This window comes from Vigna umbellata, chromosome 5 (genome assembly GCF_029865625.1).
Source record: "Vigna umbellata cultivar VRB3 chromosome 5, Vumbellata_1.0, whole genome shotgun sequence".
Classification (NCBI taxonomy): domain Eukaryota; kingdom Viridiplantae; phylum Streptophyta; class Magnoliopsida; order Fabales; family Fabaceae; genus Vigna; species Vigna umbellata.
In genome coordinates, this window is record NC_142169.1 from 35091648 (window position 1) to 35111541 (window position 19894).

The 19894-nt window shown below is 37.2% G+C and overlaps 2 protein-coding genes across 2 annotated transcripts; one reads left to right on the top strand and one right to left on the bottom strand.

The window, feature by feature from the left end:
- Window positions 1-257: 257 nt before the first annotated feature.
- On the bottom strand, window positions 258-4089 carry LOC124842595 (SAP domain-containing protein). The gene is made up of 5 exons (XM_047319110.2): window positions 3686-4089; window positions 2044-3406; window positions 1694-1888; window positions 1127-1278; window positions 258-1007 (listed from the first exon to the last, which is right to left on the bottom strand). The coding sequence occupies exons 2-5, from the start codon at window positions 3374-3376 to the stop codon at window positions 549-551; spliced, it is 2139 nt and encodes a 712-aa protein (XP_047175066.2). The 5' UTR covers window positions 3377-3406; window positions 3686-4089; the 3' UTR covers window positions 258-548.
- Window positions 4090-8856: 4767 nt separating this feature from the next.
- Window positions 8857-19107, top strand: LOC148198187 (protein CELLULOSE SYNTHASE INTERACTIVE 1-like). The gene is made up of 8 exons (XM_088115511.1): window positions 8857-8998; window positions 9317-9476; window positions 10570-10643; window positions 10995-14061; window positions 14269-16813; window positions 17456-17910; window positions 18502-18618; window positions 18724-19107. Exons 2-8 carry the CDS (start codon window positions 9474-9476, stop codon window positions 18862-18864), a joined length of 6402 nt encoding a protein of 2133 aa, XP_087971637.1. The 5' UTR covers window positions 8857-8998; window positions 9317-9473; the 3' UTR covers window positions 18865-19107.
- Window positions 19108-19894: the final 787 nt, after the last annotated feature.

Sequence of the window (19894 nt, forward strand, 5' to 3'; positions counted from 1 at the left end):
GCTGCAGTTGTCCTATATTAGATTCCAGAACTACGATGGCGTATGTTCGCACCGTATACATCTTCCGATTACACAAGATTCTAGAACGAATCTTTAATAGTCAAAATACTTGCTGCCCTGTTTGGTAGCACTCAATCAATTGTAGAACTAAAGCAAAATAAACTTTCACGTCAAAATAATTGATCTCCTGTATGACTAACAGCAGACAAAAAAGAGCCAGCTACCTTAAACAAAATTAACAGCTAGGAGACGAGGCATAATCTAAGTCAAATTTTTCCATAAAAGTTGAAGTAGTTTCAGGTAACGGTTCGCTTAGCCTAGTTCAAACAGTGGGGAAAATCTATCAAACCCCCGTAGCTCTTAGTTCACAACGTTCTAAAACTAAACAAATTTAAGTCTCAATATGCATTGGCAACTACAATTTCTTCCCGAGACAAAACAGCACCAGATCTGCCGCATTCACAATAAATTCATACCACTAACTAGCACGATGAAAAATAAAACCAAATCAGTAAAAGCTTCCGGGGAAGAATTGCAGGTTAATTGGCCTACTGCCTCACACTTTTACCCTGTGCAGCAAGTTTTGCAGCAACTTGCTCTTCGGACAAAGGCAAGTAGTAGATCCGAGGAGTTGATATGGTTTTGCGGAAGAGATCATCAAGAGTGACAATAGGTGGGTCAACTTTCTCTGGAAGAGGTGGTGGTGATGGAAGTCGATCTCTTGCTACTGGTGGGTTTTTTGACAATGGTGGTGGAGGTGGGAGCATAGTTGGAACTGAATGCTGCTCCCTGTGCAGCCGAGGGGAAGGCTCTGGCTGTGATGTGGGGACCACAGGCGGAACTACTGGAGCAGTGCTGATGGGGGCAGTCTGTACAGGAGGTTCTAACTTCATTTTCACTTCTTCCGGATCAACATACTCAGCAACTAAGAGACGCCCACCATTTGGTGGCCATTGCAAATTATACACAGCATTCCGTGTCTCCATGGCTTCTTCAACAGATGAGTACTATACCACGAGGAAATCAACAAAAGATTACTTAAAACCGTGAGATGAATACAAGATACTATAACATCATGTGGGAATCAACAGTTGCAGGAAGACATTAGAGAAAAGAATTGTCTTACAGTAACATAGCAATGGGTCTTTATCTGGTCCATCCAGAAACTGCTAACATTCCCAGTCTTACCAAGAAGTTCTTGTACAGCTTTCAGAGTAAATGGACGGAGGAATCGATCAATCCTGAGGGAATTAGTTGGGGACCTTGGTGATGGTGGAACTGCCAAAGATTGCAAAAAAGTAGTCAACTTAAAAAACAGTGACATAAAATACACAAGACATGCCAGTATGACAATAAAATCAATGTGCTATACAACATAGACAGAATACACCCACATAAAAAAGCACAGCACAAGTCAACAACAACCGAGCCTTGTCTCATTAAATGCATTCGTCTACTTAGAATCAACCAACAGATAATTTTCCACCTTCAAATAAAAAACGGTAACAACATATATAAGATTATAAGATATATAAGCAAATTGTGCTTCAAAAAGTGTCCAGGATTGAAATCTGAAGGTGCCACGAATTTACGTATTCAGGCTAGAGGTTTGGCACTTGAAAAGTGATCCGCATTAATAAAACTCAACAACTACACTACAAATGTCGACCCTATTCAGAAAAATGTTGCTTACCAATGCGCTCTTTAGGTGTGTCATCAGTAGCAGAGGAATCAGACCTAGAGAGGTTGCGTTTCAGAGCAATTGGCTCTTCTCTAGGTGTAGTAGCAGGCCTGGGAGTAGTGCTTTGTGAATCTGGACCTTTAACTGTTTCAGTGTTCCACCTGCGTTGCCTTTTTGCAGGCTCATTGTTCCCAACCGATGTTTGTTCTGTGACAATTTTCCAAATAATAGAGGGTTACTAAAAATACATAAAGAAGAAACCAATTACAGCAATGCAACATACAGTGCATATTACTCTTGCTTTACCTTCAGTGTTATAACAATTTAAAAATAAATGTCCATTTCAGACGTATATTGCTTACCATGGAATTTTCGTTTCTCAGTTGGGGCAACGGGACTAATGTCAATATCTTGGTGGGTATCAGTTTTTCCTCCAGATACACCATCTCCCACAGCTATAGTCCTACTTTCCTCCTTCACAATAGGCTCTTCAATACTCTCCACTTTCTTTCTAAGTTCATCAACATTAAACTTAGAATCAATTTGCTTAGTCTCAGGCAAATCCTCTTCCATGGAATCATCACCAGAACTTCTGTCTAAATTCAACTTTTCTGGATACCCCACATCATCACTGCTATTGGTCTTATTCAAGTCTGGACTTGAAACATTATTGATATTTTCTTCAACAGATGTCTTTTTCTCATGCCGCCCTCCAACAGGTACATCATAAGAAACAGGTACATCATTTCTGGATGATGGTTCTTCCACCATCTCCGGCTTAACAATATCTTGTTCTAATTTGACATTATCAGTAATTATAGTATCCTTTAGTTCATTCTTTTGATTAATTGACACAGAATCAGTAGAAATAGAATCAGATTTTACTTGAGACCCTAAACTAGGGTTGACCTCAGATACCTGGTTTTCGGGAACAGAAGAGTCGGGCACAATATCCTCGTGCAGGGGCTTTGTCTCAGAATCCAGTTGGGGCTTTGTATCCTCACCATCCAGCTGCGCCTTTGACTCCTCATTCTCTAGCTTTGCTGCAGAAAACTCATTGTTCTTTTCTGCACAGTATGAATCCTCACCACTGACTACCACACCTGTTACTACACTTTCAGTAACTGTAATTGTCGTCTCTACAGCCGAAGCATGAGTACTAGCCACCTCCTCTACCACATTTCCAGAATATACACCGGAGGGAAAGCCCTCGTGTTCAACTTCTTCATCCATGGTTGACACACTGTTATTAATGTCAACTTGGCCAGTAATACCATCCTGCTTGTCATTCTTATTGTTGTCTTCATCCACAACCCCCGGAAACATTTCCTCATTTTCTGTTTCGATCGGTTCAACTACATCACTCTTCCCCTTTTCAGCAGTCTCAAATGTTTGGGTACTTTCCTTGTCAGTTGCGTCAACGACTTCAGCATCCATAGTAACAGCCGCAGAACCTTTTTCCCCGTCTACATGACCATCATCAAAACCATTGGCCTCCTCCTTCTCAGAATCCTGCTCACCCTCCCTTTCAAGACGAAGACATTCATCCAACCGCTTTACCAAATCATCCTTCAGACCTTTGGTGTTTAACCTCCTCCTCCTCAGCTCCTCTCTCAGCTCCGTAACCTTCCACTGATTAATTGGACGATTGTCCAGAGTCTGATATTTTGGCGGAGTCTGATATTTTGGCGACATTATTCCAAAATACAAATCACCCCCCTCAACCTGGTTACAGAGATTAAACACACCACAACAAAGAAACAAACAACAATCAATTCAAACAATGACAGCGTTCACCCTAAAATCACTGCAAACTTAAAAGTGGAAAAGAAACCTAACATGCACAAACTAATGGTTAGAATTGCAACCATACGAAAAGAAATTTTGCCCTCAAATTGATAACGGCAAGATCCAGGGGAACCAAACAAATTCAAAAAATAACTTCTAATATTGAAAAATAAAAAATCGATAGATCGAATATAAAGAATAAGAAGAGAAAATTACTCAGAATGACGATAGTTTGGTGATAATCGAGAAAGAGGCACGCTTACGGAAACCCTAATTTGAGAAAAGAGAAGAAAAAACAGAGAGGCATCGAAGATTAGAGTCCCGAAGCGAAGAACCGAAAGGAATGCACTCTCCTGTATTACTCTTGTCCCTTTCTTCCTGAAAACACCGAAGCAGAAAAAATGTCGAAAAGAAAGCAAAACAAGAGAAAAGAAAATTCAGTATGAGCAAACGTTTTATCCAAAAGAAATAATAAAAGAAGAGGTTGAGATTTTGTGAAATGAGAAATTGGTTCTCCAAAATCTTTTCTAGGGCTTTTTTTGTTTGGTCGGGGTTCTTTTCTCTGTGGCGATTGTTCCGTTCCGTGAGGGAACCCTGAAGTAATACCGAGTGGGTTTCATTTCCACAGTAGTTGGTAACATTAAGATTTTCCCATTGCCATTCCGATAATACCCCTCATACGTGGCTCAAACTTAATCGACAAATTCATCTCAACGTCCCTGGGCTGGCCTCCTGAATTTGTTTGGGCCATTCTATTTTTATCCCAATAGGGCCTTAGCCCAAACTCATATTATCCACGAGAGCACACATTTAGCATCTACTAAAAAATGGAAGACATCAGATTGATAGAACCTGAATTTAGCTAATGCAACTATCTATGGAATGACTTCACGGTAAGCATGGCTTTATAGGAAAACCACTACGATTTTCATTCCAAGAGGGAAAAAAAAATTATCATAATTGACACCCGCTACGCAATTCACACAATAATATATTATTCTTTTTCATCCACTGTTATTACTGTCTAACATTATGAATTGTTAGTTTGTTGCACTTATTATAATTTTTAATAATTTTAACCTGTCAGAAAATTATATTGGCAAATATCTTGTGATTATTGTTTTATGAATGAATAGTTGAAGAAATTTTGGTAAAAGACCAATAAATGACTCGCTTGCACTAAAGATAAAAGTGTTTTCGTCTCAAACTCTAATTTTGTGTTTGGATAAAAAATTACGAGGGAGTTATATCATTATTTTAATTTTTTTTTATTTGAGATTATTTGACATATTATCGGATTAGTAGAAGAAGAGGGTTATACATTTTTTTTTTTGGATTAATAGGTTTCTTTCGCACTTAGTATTTGTTTTAGAAGTACATGAACATACAACAAAAGTAAAATGGTAAACTAGATATATGTTTTAGAAGTACATGAACATACAAAGCACAAGTAAACCGGTAAACTAGATATATAAGACAATTCATATATTACATTAACCAATTCAAACATTAATTCATAAATGAACTATAACAATTCAATCATCTTATACGTGCCAAGATTTAGACAAAACTTATCTAAATTTAGTGTGCATGTTGAACTATTGGTAGTTTGTGCACTTGTAATAGTAATACAACTGGCTAAAACCAAGCTACCATACAAGATTAGTCCATTTCAGTTGCCTATAGCAATGATAAAAGCCTATAGATAAAAACCTCTCGCTACTCTCACCACATGACTCACCCCTATCTACTTGAGAATGAATGATGTCGAAATAGACCACTAGTTCAGAGCTTCGTACATTCATACAACAACAACACATGCACTACCATGTAACCTCTCCATCAGTATGAAATTACATCCATCGACCATTTAATTCATTCACAAACAACTCATCACAGTATTCATCTCAAACCACGTACAGAATCATTCATATTCACATTGCATAACATTTATATGAAATAATTATCCATACTTTAAAGGACCAAAAACAACCCAACAAATCACTAGAAAACACGTAAAAAGCAAAAATATGGACACATGGGGTGACGCTTAGGAGCCTAGAAATGGGCGCTCAACGGCCAAAAACAGTGAGCTAACGCCCAGGCACCCCGGAGTTGGCACTCAATACCACAAAACAGCGAGCTGGCACTCAGAGCCAAAAAACAGCGAGCTGACGCTCAGGCGCCCTAGAGGTAGCGTTCAACGTCATGATAGACATACAACCTATATTTTTCGAACCTTGAACACCATACTAGGTGTGCATTAGGCTCGATGGGAAAATTTATTGTGAAAATGGTTTCATGTAAGGGTTGTTGGGCGAGACATCCAGTTGTTGAGTGAGTTAACTTTTGAGTACTGGTGATATAAGTGAGCAGGACTAGCAGAGTTTTTCAGTTAATTTATTGTCATGAGAATGATCTGTTTATAATATAATTGTAACGATATTAGAAGTTAATATTAGATTGGTCTATGCATGTGAATTGTCTAAGGATGATGTACATTAATATAAGGTGGATTAGTCTTGAGTTTATTTTGTGTATGTATTGGCGTATGAATTCAATATAAATATATCATGATACTTTAATAACTATTTAAACTCATTAAGTAAAATTAGTTATATGATGAAAGTAGAAAAAGGTCATAATATAAGGGATTTCGTAGGACTTGTGACGGGGATGGACTAACATTGTGTCTGGTAGCGTGAAATCCATTGATAATAGTTTTGCAAAGCAACAAAAGTCATCATAAGTGCACAACTTACAATATCAATACATTTATCCATACAAATTAAGTTTAAAACTGTCTTTAATTGTGTGACTATGTTTTTATAATTGTTTTGATTACTTTGTACATATACAATGTTTTTTGTAAATTAGTTTACTCGAATGTTTGTTGGTGTTTGTTTTTTGTAATGACCACTTTATTGACGTGAGTAAATGAATATGCAGGTGTAAAAAACATGGGTTGTGGATGAAAAACTAGATATATAATTTATTATTTGATGTTAGATTATGTTAGGCATAATTTTGGAATAAAACAACTTAGAATGTTTTTGTTATATTATTATAGTTTTATATTTTAAATGATTATATTAATATACATCATCAAGTATATGTTTTTTTAATATTATAATGAAATGTTTTATTATATTAATATTATGTTATTAATACGGGATGATATATGTTTGATTTAAAATTAATGTTATTCAAAATATATTTGACCGCTTAATAGTGATTTTTTTAACATAAATACCGAAGTCACTCATATTCTATTAAATTCAATGGCACTCAACATATAAAGTAATTAAAACACCACTTCCGCGTCTAGCTTGTTTATTATTACTTTTTCCCCTTTTCTTTTTGACCTCTATTAGGTCGTCAATGGTCATTTGTTTACTCTTACTATATATACACTCTTACTATATATATATATATATATATATATATATATATATATATATATATATATATATATATATATATATATATATATATATATATATATATATATATATATATATATATATATATACACACACACACACACACACTTATGTTTCAATAATTTTTATTTATATTTGAACTTTTCATAATCCATGAACTTAATTTAATTATATTTAAATATTGTTTTAATACTATATTATGACCATATAAAAATAATATTTAATTAAATAAAACAATAATACGGTTGTTCAACACATGTGATCGAGGGTCGTTCACAATGGCTTTATTGTAGTCCTAAGAATTGTCAAATCTGTTTATTGGTGTGCTAATGGTTTCTTCTTTGATATATAGTCTTCCTGTTCAGATGCTTGGTCGAAGAAACACCGACGGTTTATTTTTTAAATTTTTGTAGATTTTTTCGTTATTTAGATGTTAATAGCATGACTTTCTTTTTATTATTTTTTTTACTGTGATCGATTTTTTAGTTTTAATGTTGTTGTTAGTTATTGCGTGACGACTGTTGATGGTTGGTAAATTATTTCTTTGAAATTATTAAGAGGAAGACTGAAAAATGGACATTTAACTCTATAAATAAGGATTTTAAATTTTATACGACATCAATGAACTCGAATAAAATATCTTATAAAACTAACGTTTATATGATTAAATTATAACCATGTTAGAAATTTCCTTACAATAAAAATAGAAAAAGATGGGTAGCAAATGAATAAAACAAGGGGTAAGGGTAAGACAGTGCAAGGAATTGGACAAAGATGGAAGGAGATTAATATTAATTAACGTAAACACAGAAAAACAATATCGATGTTAGTTTAATGTAGGAATGTAATTAAGAACAGAAAAAAAGTGTTTTAGCAAGCTGGAACAGTGCAGTGTCCCAATCATTGCATGATAACAGCAAATGCTTACGGGGCGTAAGTGCGAACTGCAAGACCCACTCTGATTTTATTGCATCATAATCTAACTCATGACTTGCCAGTTGCCGTTCCAGCTGGCCGAAATAACATGCTAAAGTTTTGAACATTAACGTGGCTTGTCTTAAACTTCAGCAACTTTATTATTGTCTTTGAAAATTGGAAGGATTCCATTGTCATCAAACCTATAGAGTGCCAGAGAAAATATACTTTTGCCAACTAAGCACAAAAAGTCTATATAATTCAGATGGCTTATAAAATGGCTAGGCCACAACCAATACCCCAGCTCAATTAAAATAAAAACATGTGGACATATATGTAACAAATAATTGGAGTATATTTAATGATAATTATGGAATCTAAATAATTTAGCGATTGTATTTTTCTCTTCGGAAAGATTATATTAATTTTGGATCGGATCATTTTAGTTTTAGAAAATGAACTCCAATTAAAAAAATTAAAAAAAGTTTAAAGAGAAACTGTTTTGATAAATGGCAAAAATCACTTTTAAAAATACAATTTATATGTGACGAAAAAAAAAATCTACAAAATCCGTACGGATAACATGTACAACCGTTGTTGTAGCATTAAAAGCTTAATTTAAGTTGTTAGTTCACGAGTATTTAAGAATAACTTCTTACCGAACGTTATTTATTTTATGCAAATACAATTTCATTCATGCGAATTTTAACATTTGGGGTTACAGTGTTAGCGTAATAAACATTCCAATTATTTATTTATTTATTTATTTCTATCTATATATTCTATATACGATGAATAAAGAATGCATAGAGGTACATTATTTGCACACGTGATTCCATTCCAAACCGTTGGCTCAAGCGAATGTGAAGCCATTAAGCCACAAAGCTTAGAGGGTGGAGCTGTTGTCGGTGCTCCTAATGGTTTATGACAGTGAAAACTGTAAACACCCACAGCGTATTTCCTTCACTGTCAGACACTCCCTCTCCATCAAAATCAACCATTGAAGACGCCCATTTAAAACCCAAAAACACACATTTCGCACTGTTTTCTTAACGAGCCACCCTCACCTCTATTCAAATCAAATCTGTCTCGGACCACCGCCAAACCAAGAAAACAAATCGATGAGTCACCGTCACACTCACACGCCGGCTTCGTTTTTCGCTCTCTGAAGGTGTTTTCCTTTCTCACACCTCTTCGCGTATCCATTCTTCAATATTTTCGCATTCATTCGTCGTAACTGCTTTGACTTTTTCGTTGACTCACACGCTTCACGCTTTCTGCACTTCCATTTCTCGGTGGTTGCTCTTGATCTGCCGCCTGTGTACCAGTCTCCACGATTCAATTTTACTAGATTCTTTTGGTTAGGTCACCGTGTAGCTATTATTAATAATATTATTAGTTATTTTTGTTTGGAGCATTTGCGATTTTGGTGTAATTAGTGTTGTTCAAGACTGGTGATTCATTTAAATCTGAATTTCGGTTTGGACAGGGAGGATTTGATGTTCTGTCAGACTCTCCAGTACTGATTGTAGAGGAGCCGTGTCCTGGATTGATCTGTTTGGGAGTGTCTGCGAGAAGCGAAGCTGGCGACCACACTGACTTGGAGGTTTGCTGCCCACAATGGCAGCACACTTGCTGCTAATGACATGGTACGTCGTGATTTTCATTGTTTATTCTTTTTCTTTTTCATTCATTTTATGTTATACCATCATCATTACTGGTAGAGGAAAAGTGTTTGAGTATTAGGAAATACTTGTAACTTTACAAAACTTTAAGTTCTCTTGCACATATTGGAAACCATTTCTTCAAATTGCTTGGCGGTCCGCTATGTTTTAAAATTTTAGTCGTGGTTATAGAAATTTTGGACAAGGGAAGGATGATGCAACGGCAATTGTGGTTGTGGAGACTTCTAAAACTGCAATATGGTAGTCGCAATTGTGGTTATGAACATCTGTCTAAAACTAGAATTGATTTGTGCTTTTTTTGGTGTGCCAAACTATTCCAGAAAGCGTCGTTGTGAACCATGGAAGTGTGTTATTTCATTCTACTATCTGTTTCTTCTCTCCCATTGGAAAATATCTGTCACTGTTCTTTGATTGAAACGTCTATGGTTTTACAGAAATATGAAGATGATGGTAAATATTCTATTGTAGATAACAAGCGTTATTTTAGTTACGCACTCTACCATCATTTGCTACATATCCTTCTACATATCCTTGGTTCTGGGACTGGGTGAAGGGTAAATGCTAGAAATGGAAAAAAGGTCGCATTATTATATTCTCTTAAGACTATAGCATTCATGGCCATCTGTTTTAATGGGTTACTTGTAGCGTTTATTCTAAACTGGAGTCTATTATACAGAGGCTTTCTGCTGCACTGTATAATGCTGTATATTTTTTACTCCATTTTAGGTCTCCTGTCTGTTTTTATGCAATAAGATGCTAGTATGCTACGCTAATAACAAGTAGTCAACTGTAATAGAAGCAGCAATCATGTACATTTAATGCTTTGAAAATCTTGAATTTCTTGATAAAGAAAAAAAAACAAGTTGTGGTAGTGATATATGGTTTTGCTATGTTCCTTCTCAAATTGATTTTCCATTTCTCCTCACATACAACTTCAAGATTGATCCTTATCCATATAGTACTAAGTCTAATGTATTCGTGTTAATTTTTGTCACTTCCATCATTTAGAGAAATACTAACATTCTGTTTATTCTCGTTGTCATTCTTCTGATTGCAGGAAAGAAATGGTGATGGGAAGGCTCAAGAATCAGAGGCTCTACCTCCCCATTCTGTTCTGAAGATGGGATTGAGGTTCGTTACAACATAGGATATGACTGCAAATTATGTTAAAAAAGATTATTTTATGGCCTTTAAAATCATCAAATCATTTGCTTGTATTGCTCCACTGAAATTCTTGCACTTACATTGGTACTTTGCTTATAGTTAAGTAAGCTGTGACTTGTGAATCCTACCTGTTGTGGTATACTGTGTCATCCGTGTAAAAATTTTCCAAGATAGAAGTAATATGTTCCTCTCTTACCCTTTCTGAGTCTCATGCATTGAAGATAATGAGAACTATCTAATTTGATGGTTATATATATGGTTTATGGATATTTGAATTTAAGCACAGATTCTGTATCTTACATTCCTAATTGTTTGCAGAGAACGTAGCAACAGCAGCAGCATGGAGGATCCAGATGGTACATTAGCAAGTGTTGCCCAATGCATTGAGCAGCTGCGTCAGAGCTCATCTTCTATGCAGGAGAAAGAGCATTCTTTGAAGCAGTTATTGGAGCTTATTGATCTTCGAGAAAATGTTTTCAGTGCTGTTGGATCTCATTCCCAGGCAGTTCCAGTACTTGTTTCCCTTCTTCGGTCAGGGTCTTCAAATGTGAAGATACAGGCAGCAACTGTATTGGGTTCACTTTGTAAAGAAAATGAGTTGAGGGTGAAAGTCTTGCTTGGAGGATGCATTCCACCGTTGCTTGGTCTGCTCAAGTCCAGTTCTGCTGAAGGTCAAGTGGCTGCTGCAAAGACAATTTTTGCTGTTTCTCAAGGTGGTGCCAAAGATCATGTTGGATCAAAAATTTTTTCAACTGAAGGAGTAGTTCCAGTGCTATGGGAGCAGTTGCAAAAGGGCCTGAAGACAAATGTAGTTGATAATTTATTGACTGGGGCATTGAAGAATCTCTCCAGCAACACTGATAGATTCTGGAATGCCACAATACAAGCTGGAGGGGTGGACATATTAATTAAGTTACTGAAAACAGGGCAGTCTAACACTTTAGCAAATGTGTGCTTTTTACTTGGCTGTATGATGATGGAGGATGCATCTGTTTGTTCAAAATTGTTGACAGCTGAGGAAACTAAACAACTTCTCAAACTTTTAAGCCCTGGTAATGATGCTGCTGTCAGGGCTGAAGCAGCTGGTGCTCTTAAATCTCTTTCTGCTCAGTGCAAAGATGCAAGAAAAGAGATAGCCAATTCCAATGGCATTCCTGCTTTGATTAATGCTACCATAGCTCCTTCCAAAGAGTTCATGCAGGGTGAGTATGCTCAAGCATTACAAGAGAATGCGATGTGTGCTTTAGCAAACATCTCTGGTGGTTTGTCATATGTCATCTCCAGTCTTGGTCAAAGCCTTGAATCATGCTCCTCGCCTGCCCAAGCTGCTGACACGTTGGGGGCTTTAGCTTCAGCTCTTATGATATATGACGACAATGCAGAATCTACCAGGGCCACAGATCCTTTGGCAGTTGAGCAGACATTACTTGAACAATTTAAAACTGGCTTGTCATTCCTTGTGCAGGAACGGACTATTGAAGCACTAGCTAGTTTGTATAGCAATCCTATACTGTCAATCAAACTTGCAAATTCTGATGCAAAACGTTTGCTTGTTGGTTTAATTACGATGGCTGCTAATGAAGTGCAAGATGAACTTCTAAAATCTCTCTTGACATTGTGCAATACTGAATGCAGTTTGTGGAGTGCACTTCAAGGCCGTGAAGGAATTCAGCTGTTGATATCTCTTCTGGGGCTTTCATCGGAACAACAACAAGAATGTGCTGTTGCCCTCCTTTGCCTTTTATCTCATGAAAATGATGAAAGTAAATGGGCTATTACTGCTGCTGGTGGTATACCTCCTCTTGTTCAAATTTTGGAGTCAGGATCTGCAAAGGCAAGGGAAGACTCAGCATCAATCCTTAGGAACCTATGTGATCACAGTGAGGATATACGTGCTTGTGTTGAAAGTGCTGATGCTGTTCCTGCATTGCTTTGGCTGTTGAAAAATGGAAGTCCAAATGGAAAGGAGATTGCAGCAAAGACTTTGAATCACTTAATTCATAAATCTGATACAGCAACTATCAGTCAGCTTACAACATTATTGACCAGTGATTTACCTGAATCTAAGGTTTATGTTTTAGATGCTTTGAGAAGTATGCTTTCAGTTGTTGCTCTTACTGATCTTCTACGTGAAGGTAGTGCTGCCAGTGATGCAATTGATACAATGATTAAATTACTGAGCTCAACCAAGGAAGAAACTCAGGCAAAGTCTGTGTCTGCTCTGGCGGGTATTTTTGAAACAAGGAAAGATGTGCGTGAGAGCAGCATTGCTGTTAAAACTCTTTGGTCAGCAATGAAGTTGCTTAATGTTGAATCAGAAAGTATCTTAATGGAGTCCTCGCGCTGCTTGGCTGCAATATTTCTTTCCATCAAAGAGAACAGGGATGTGGTTGCTATTGCTAGAGATGCATTACCCTCCCTAGTTTCACTAGCTAACTCTTCAGTTTTGGAAGTGGCAGAGTTGGCAACATGTGCTGTGGCAAATCTTATTTTGGATAGTGAAGTTGCTGAGAAAGCTGTTGCAGAAGAAGTCATCTTGGCTGCTACTAGAGTATTACGTGAAGGCACAATTTATGGAAAATCACAGGCTGCAGCAGCAATTGCTCGCCTTTTACATTCTAAGAGGCAAGTTGATTATGCTGTAACTGATTGTGTGAATCGAGCTGGAACTGTTCTTGCATTAGTTTCTTTCTTAGACTTTGCTGTCAATGGACTTAGTTCCACATCAGAAGCTCTAGAAGCACTTGCCATGCTGTCCAGGTCAGAAGTGAATGGTGCACACAGCAAGCCTGCTTGGGCAGTATTGGCTGAATTTCCTAAAAGCATCAGCCCAATAGTTCTGTCCATTACTGGTTCAACGCCAGTGTTGCAGGATAAAGCTATTGAAATTTTATCTCGATTATGTAAAGATCAACCTTTTGTTTTGGGAGACATTGTTGTTTCTGCCCCTGGATGTATACCTTCTATAGCTAAGAGGATAATCAATTCCTCTTCTAAAAATATAAAGGTCAAAATTGGGGGCGTGGCTGTTCTTATTTGTGCTGCTAAAGTAAATCACCAGAGGCTGGTGGAGGATCTCAATTTATCAAACTTGTCTGGTAATCTAGTTCAGTCTCTTGTTGATATACTTATTTCTTCACAGGCTACTTTGGATTATCAGCATGATGACGGCAGGGACCTTATCAGCATTTGCAGGCATACAAAAGAAGCCAATGATGGTAAATCAAGTACTGGCACCACTATTGTTTCTGGTGCCAACTTAGCTATATGGTTACTAACTGTTCTTGCTTGCCACGATGAAAAATGTAAAACTGCAATAATGGAGGCGGGTGCAATTGAGTTTCTCAGTGACAGGATTGCAAATTGTTTCTCGCTGTACAGTCAGGTATTGTATTTGTTTTCAATCAATTTGAAGTATACAGTGGCATCTGATTCTTTCCATAGTTATTTACTCATTTTCATGAATAGATTCTTATTTGTCAAAGTTGTTCACAGATACACACCTCGTCGTTTATATAGTAGTTAGACAATAGACTAGTGTACAATTATTATTTCTGTTTGTCAAATCTTAGCTCCTTATGGTGTGATGCAGATTGACTATAAAGAAGATAGCAGCATGTGGATTTGTGCTTTGTTGCTGGCAATATTGTTTCAGGATAGGGATATTATACGAGCACATGCAACCATGAAATCAATACCAGCACTTGCCAATTTATTGAAGTCAGAGGAATCAGCAAGCAGATATTTTGCTGCTCAATCAATAGCTAGCTTAGTCTGTAATGGTAGCAGGGGAACGTTGCTGTCTGTGGCAAATTCTGGGGCAGCTGGTGGACTTATCTCCTTGCTTGGCTGTGCTGATACTGATATACAGGATCTTTTAGAATTGTCAGAGGAATTTTCTTTGGTGCATTATCCTGATCAAGTTGCTCTTGAGAGGTTGTTTAGAGTTGATGACATAAGAGCTGGTGCCACTTCTCGGAAGGCAATACCTGCTCTAGTTGATCTGCTCAAACCGATTCCAGAACGCCCGGGTGCACCATATTTAGCACTTGGGCTTTTGACTCAGCTTGCTGTAGATTGTCCATCAAATAAGATTGTAATGGTTGAGGCAGGTGCCCTAGAGGCACTTTCTAAGTATCTTTCACTAGGTCCACAAGATGCAACAGAAGAAGCTGCCACAGATCTGTTAGGGATTCTGTTTAGCAGTGCAGAAATACGGAGACATGAATCAGCATTTGGAGCTGTTACTCAACTTGTAGCTGTACTACGTTTAGGAGGAAGAGCTGCAAGGTATAGGGCTGCAAAAGCTTTGGAAAGTTTATTCTCCGCTGACCATATTAGAAATGCAGAGACTGCTCGACAAGCTGTCCAGCCCTTGGTGGAGATTCTTAATACCGGTTTAGAGAGAGAGCAGCATGCTGCAATTGCTGCATTAGTTAGGCTATTGAGTGAAAACCCTTCAAAAGCACTCGCTGTTGCCGATGTTGAGATGAATGCAGTGGATGTTCTTTGTAGGATTCTTTCATCAGATTGTTCAATGGACCTCAAAGGGGATGCTGCTGAATTATGTTCTGTTCTTTTTGGAAATACAAGGATCCGGTCCACAATGGCTGCTGCACGTTGTGTTGAACCTCTAGTCACTCTCCTCGTAAGTGAGTTTAGTCCTTCTCACCATTCAGTTGTTCGGGCACTGGATAGGCTTGTTGATGATGAGCAACTAGCTGAATTAGTTGCTGCACATGGTGCAGTTATTCCTCTTGTTGGCCTACTTTACGGTAGGAATTATGTACTTCACGAGGCCATTTCCAGAGCTCTGGTCAAGTTGGGAAAAGACAGGCCAGCTTGCAAAATGGAAATGGTGAAAGCAGGAGTTATTGAAAGCATACTTGACATCCTTCATGAAGCACCTGATTATCTATGTGCAGCTTTTGCAGAATTGTTGCGTATATTGACCAATAATGCTAGCATAGCAAAAGGACCACCAGCTGCTAAAGTTGTTGAACCCCTGTTTATGTTGCTAATAAGACAAGACTTTGGGCCAGATGGACAACATAGTGCATTGCAGGTTTTGGTTAATATCTTAGAACATCCACAGTGTCGTGCTGATTACACATTGTCTTCTCACCAAGCTATTGAACCTCTTATCCCTTTGCTTGATTCTCCAATATCAGCAGTGCAACAGTTGGCTGCTGAGCTTCTCTCACATCTTCTTTTAGAAGAACACCTTCAGAAAGATCCAGTAACACAGCATGTAATTGGCCCTCTTATACGAGTTCTTGGTTCTGGTATACATATATTGCAACAGAGAGCTGTGAAGGCCCTAGTCAGTATTGCACTGATATGGCCAAATGAAATTGCAAAAGAGGGTGGTGTTATTGAAATTTCAAAAGTTATATTGCAAGCAGATCCTTCCATTCCTCATGCTTTATGGGAATCTGCAGCCTCTGTTTTGGCTAGTATTCTGCAATTTAGTTCTGAATACTACCTGGAAGTTCCAGTTGCTGTTTTGGTTAGGCTGCTTCGATCTGGCTTAGAAAGTACAGTTGTTGGTGCATTAAATGCTCTCCTTGTGTTGGAAAGTGATGATGGAACAAGTGCTGAAGCAATGGCTGAAAGTGGCGCCATAGAGGCTCTCTTGGAGCTCCTAAGATCTCATCAGTGCGAGGAAACTGCTGCAAGACTCTTAGAAGTATTGCTGAACAATGTAAAGATCAGAGAAACAAAAGTTACTAAATCAGCCATCGTACCATTATCCCATTATCTCCTGGACCCACAAACCCAAGCACAACAAGCAAGGTTATTAGCAACATTGGCTCTTGGTGATCTATTTCAGAACGAGAGTCTTGCTCGGTCAAGTGATGCAGTTTCAGCCTGTCGCGCTTTAGTGAATGTGCTTGAAGACCAGCCAACTGAAGAAATGAAAGTTGTAGCCATATGTGCTCTACAAAACCTTGTGATGAACAGTCGATCAAATAAAAGAGCAGTTGCAGAGGCTGGTGGGGTTCAGGTTATTTTGGATCTGATAGGTTCAAGTGATCCTGAAACATCTGTTCAGGCTGCAATGTTTATTAAACTTCTATTTTCAAATCATACCATTCAAGAGTATGCTTCTAGTGAAACAGTCAGAGCAATAACTGGTGAGCTATGTTCCTATGGGGCAGTGTTTAAATTCTTGTTATTTTTATGTGGAGCCACTATTATATATCTTCATTTTCTTTTCTCATATAAAATGGTGTGTTTGTTGCTTTTCACATGGCAATCTCCAACACGTGTTTTCTTGTCCTTGAATTAGTTATTTGATTCTACTCGTAAAGCATTTTTCTTTGCTTTATAAGCAGAAGCTTAGCTTGATTTTCAAAATATTTTTCTGTAAAGAAACCAAAAATGTTATACATGGATTAATGCATCTTAAAAAAAATGGCAAAGCTGAATTTTTTGTTGATTATTGGTCTTGGAACCAAAAATTTGGGGAAGGAACAGATGAATAGCAAAACTTGTGGCTTGTACCCTTAGTTTCTTCATGAGCTGAACAGCTTGACTCTTATCTGTGCTACATAACCTCTTCTAGCTAAAATAGGCACCTTGTTTTCTGCACATATTTATTGATGTATCAGACAATGAATAGGTTGAAATTGAAAGTTGTCTTCTAAATAAAGGTATCGTTTCTAATATGATTGGGGAGCAATGTTGATTCTTGCGTGTCACTATAAATTGCTTCACTGCGCAAACCTCTCTCCTGTATGTAAATATGACCTATTTTAATTTGTGATCTTTTTTAGCTGCTATTGAAAAGGACTTATGGGCTACTGGAACTGTGAACGAAGAGTATCTTAAAGCCTTAAATTCTCTTTTTAGCAACTTCCCAAGACTGAGAGCTACTGAGCCAGCAACACTTAGCATTCCCCATCTGGTTACATCCTTAAAGACAGGCTCTGAGGCTACTCAGGAGGCTGCCTTGGATGCACTTTTCCTGCTTAGGCAAGCTTGGTCAGCATGTCCAGCAGAAGTTTCAAGAGCTCAATCAATAGCAGCTGCAGATGCTATTCCTTTGCTGCAGTACTTAATCCAGTCTGCCCCTCCTCGCTTTCAGGAGAAGGCAGAGTTTTTATTGCAGTGTTTGCCAGGAACTTTGGTGGTGATCATCAAGCGTGGTAACAATATGAAGCAATCTGTCGGAAACCCAAGTGTTTTTTGCAAGCTTACGCTTGGAAACACTCCTCCAAGGCAAACCAAGGTATTTTTAATAATAATTCATATCATTATCTTGTTTTGTGATCTTCTCCTGGCGAGTGCTTGTTTTATGTTAGAGTAATATATGATTGTATCTCCATGTCAATCTTGCATAAATGCCAAAAAGCTAATGTGATCTGTTATGTCCTTTTGGATATTATGCCAGTATTAGAAAATTCTCAGTTAGGATATGGACCTTTAAAGTTGCTTCCTAGTTCCTAGAAAAAAAAAATCAGTTGACCTCGTTTACATATTCTACTGCAGTTATATTGCCAGATTTTAGAATCCATAATCACTCAAATTGATTTTTTCTTTTCTTTTGAAGTAACTTTTGACTTAAATGGTGATTTGATTGATATGGAAGTATTTGGTTGTCACTTTTCATCTTGTGGAGGGCCACGCCCACTTCAATTTATTTTCTATTTCCAGTTTTGAACTCAAGGGACAAGGATTTGCAGCCTAAACATGTGGTTGTCATTTTGTTATACAGTTTGAGGAACATCTTGTTTTCTTTTTAATATATACAATTTCTACTTTGATTTGATTTTCTCCTCGAAAAGTGAATGTGCTAATTATAATGGAATGTGCTGGTTAGGTGGTCTCAACTGGCCCCAATCCGGAGTGGGAAGAGAGCTTTTCATGGTCCTTTGAGAGTCCTCCAAAAGGCCAGAAGCTTCACATTTCTTGCAAAAACAAGAGCAAAATGGGAAAGGTAATTGTGGGAAAATTGGACAGCACTAAATGCAGTCTATCCATCTTCAATTATTTTGCTTTTACACTTCGGCTTGACCCCTCTATTATTTTTATCTGATGACAGAGTTCATTTGGGAAAGTGACAATCCAGATTGATCGGGTAGTAATGCTCGGAGCAGTATCTGGAGAGTACACTCTTTTGCCAGAAAGTAAGAGTGGCCCTTCGAGGAATTTAGAAATAGAATTCCAGTGGTCGAACAAGTGATATACCTGTTTCCGTCTTTAGTGTGAAGCTTTTAAATTGGAGCACAGGATACATGGTTGAAAACAAATTTTTGTACAGTATGATTTATCTTGCTAGTGCACATAAATTCTTTTAAAACAAATATTCTTTTGTATCTTGATCCTTCGTCTTGGTTAAGTGCTTCGGGCACCAAAGATTAGGTCTGCTTCAAATCTTGTATGAATTTTGCTCGTTGTCAATTAAGGTGGGTTGTCTATATATGTACATATGTGTTTCTTGACGGGTTAAAGCTTAGATTAGGAACTAAAAGTAAAAAACTAAATTGATATAAAAAAATAAACCAAATTAATTATTCGACGATAAATAAAATTAATGAGAATTTAAAAAAAATTGCGAAATCCTGTTGAAGTCTGAATAATATTTATGAATTTCATTATTTGTCCAACTTGAATTGCTTAATGACAGTATTTTTATTTTCTTTCTACTTTCAATTAAGTTTCCTTTTAACGTAATCATTTTGTAGGAAACTTCCGTAGTCATTGGCTTCATGTAAATCCAGTTGAATATTACCACCGAGAAGTCCTCGTGCTGACTAAACCAAGAACGTTTTTCTTTGAATCACTTTCTTTCTTCAACCAAAATTAACCTATTATGTTTTATGCTTGTCCGCTCTACCCAAGCTCTCAAAAGATAGACATTCTAGAAATCCTTCTTCCAAAATACGAAGCCGTTATAATACAAATCACTTCACACTTAGATTATGTACAAAGCATAAAATGTGCACAGAACAAATTAACTTCCATACACTAGAAGACCATACTAAACTATATCCTTTTTCAAAAGCAATTCAAACTCTATTTCAGAAAATACGTTTTCATTATCCATGATAAACAATAAAATTATGTTTTCGTTCCAATAGAAATTAAACGAAAATAAACTCTGTTGTGCTCATGCCATGTTCTTCCGAGAAATGAAGTGAAAATAGTAATGAATTAGATATGAACATGATTAAAATTTGTTACTATTCTTATTAAGACCTGAACTCTCGATT

What these genes read in the sequence shown, in the direction of transcription:
- LOC124842595 (XM_047319110.2), bottom strand. Translation starts at nt 3,376, where the DNA reads ATGTCGCCAAAATATCAGACTCCGCCAAAATATCAGACTCTGGACAAT. An exon ending in TGAGAAACGAAAATTCCATG is followed by an intron (nt 1,889 to 2,043) that starts GTAAGCAATATA and finishes AAATTGTCACAG; the next exon opens with AACAAACATCGGTTGGGAAC. An exon ending in AGACCCATTGCTATGTTACT is followed by an intron (nt 1,008 to 1,126) that starts GTAAGACAATTC and finishes CTCGTGGTATAG; the next exon opens with TACTCATCTGTTGAAGAAGC.
- LOC148198187 (XM_088115511.1), top strand. An exon ending in GTTTCTCGCTGTACAGTCAG is followed by an intron (nt 14,062 to 14,268) that starts GTATTGTATTTG and finishes GGTGTGATGCAG; the next exon opens with ATTGACTATAAAGAAGATAG. An exon ending in CTCCTCCAAGGCAAACCAAG is followed by an intron (nt 17,911 to 18,501) that starts GTATTTTTAATA and finishes TGTGCTGGTTAG; the next exon opens with GTGGTCTCAACTGGCCCCAA.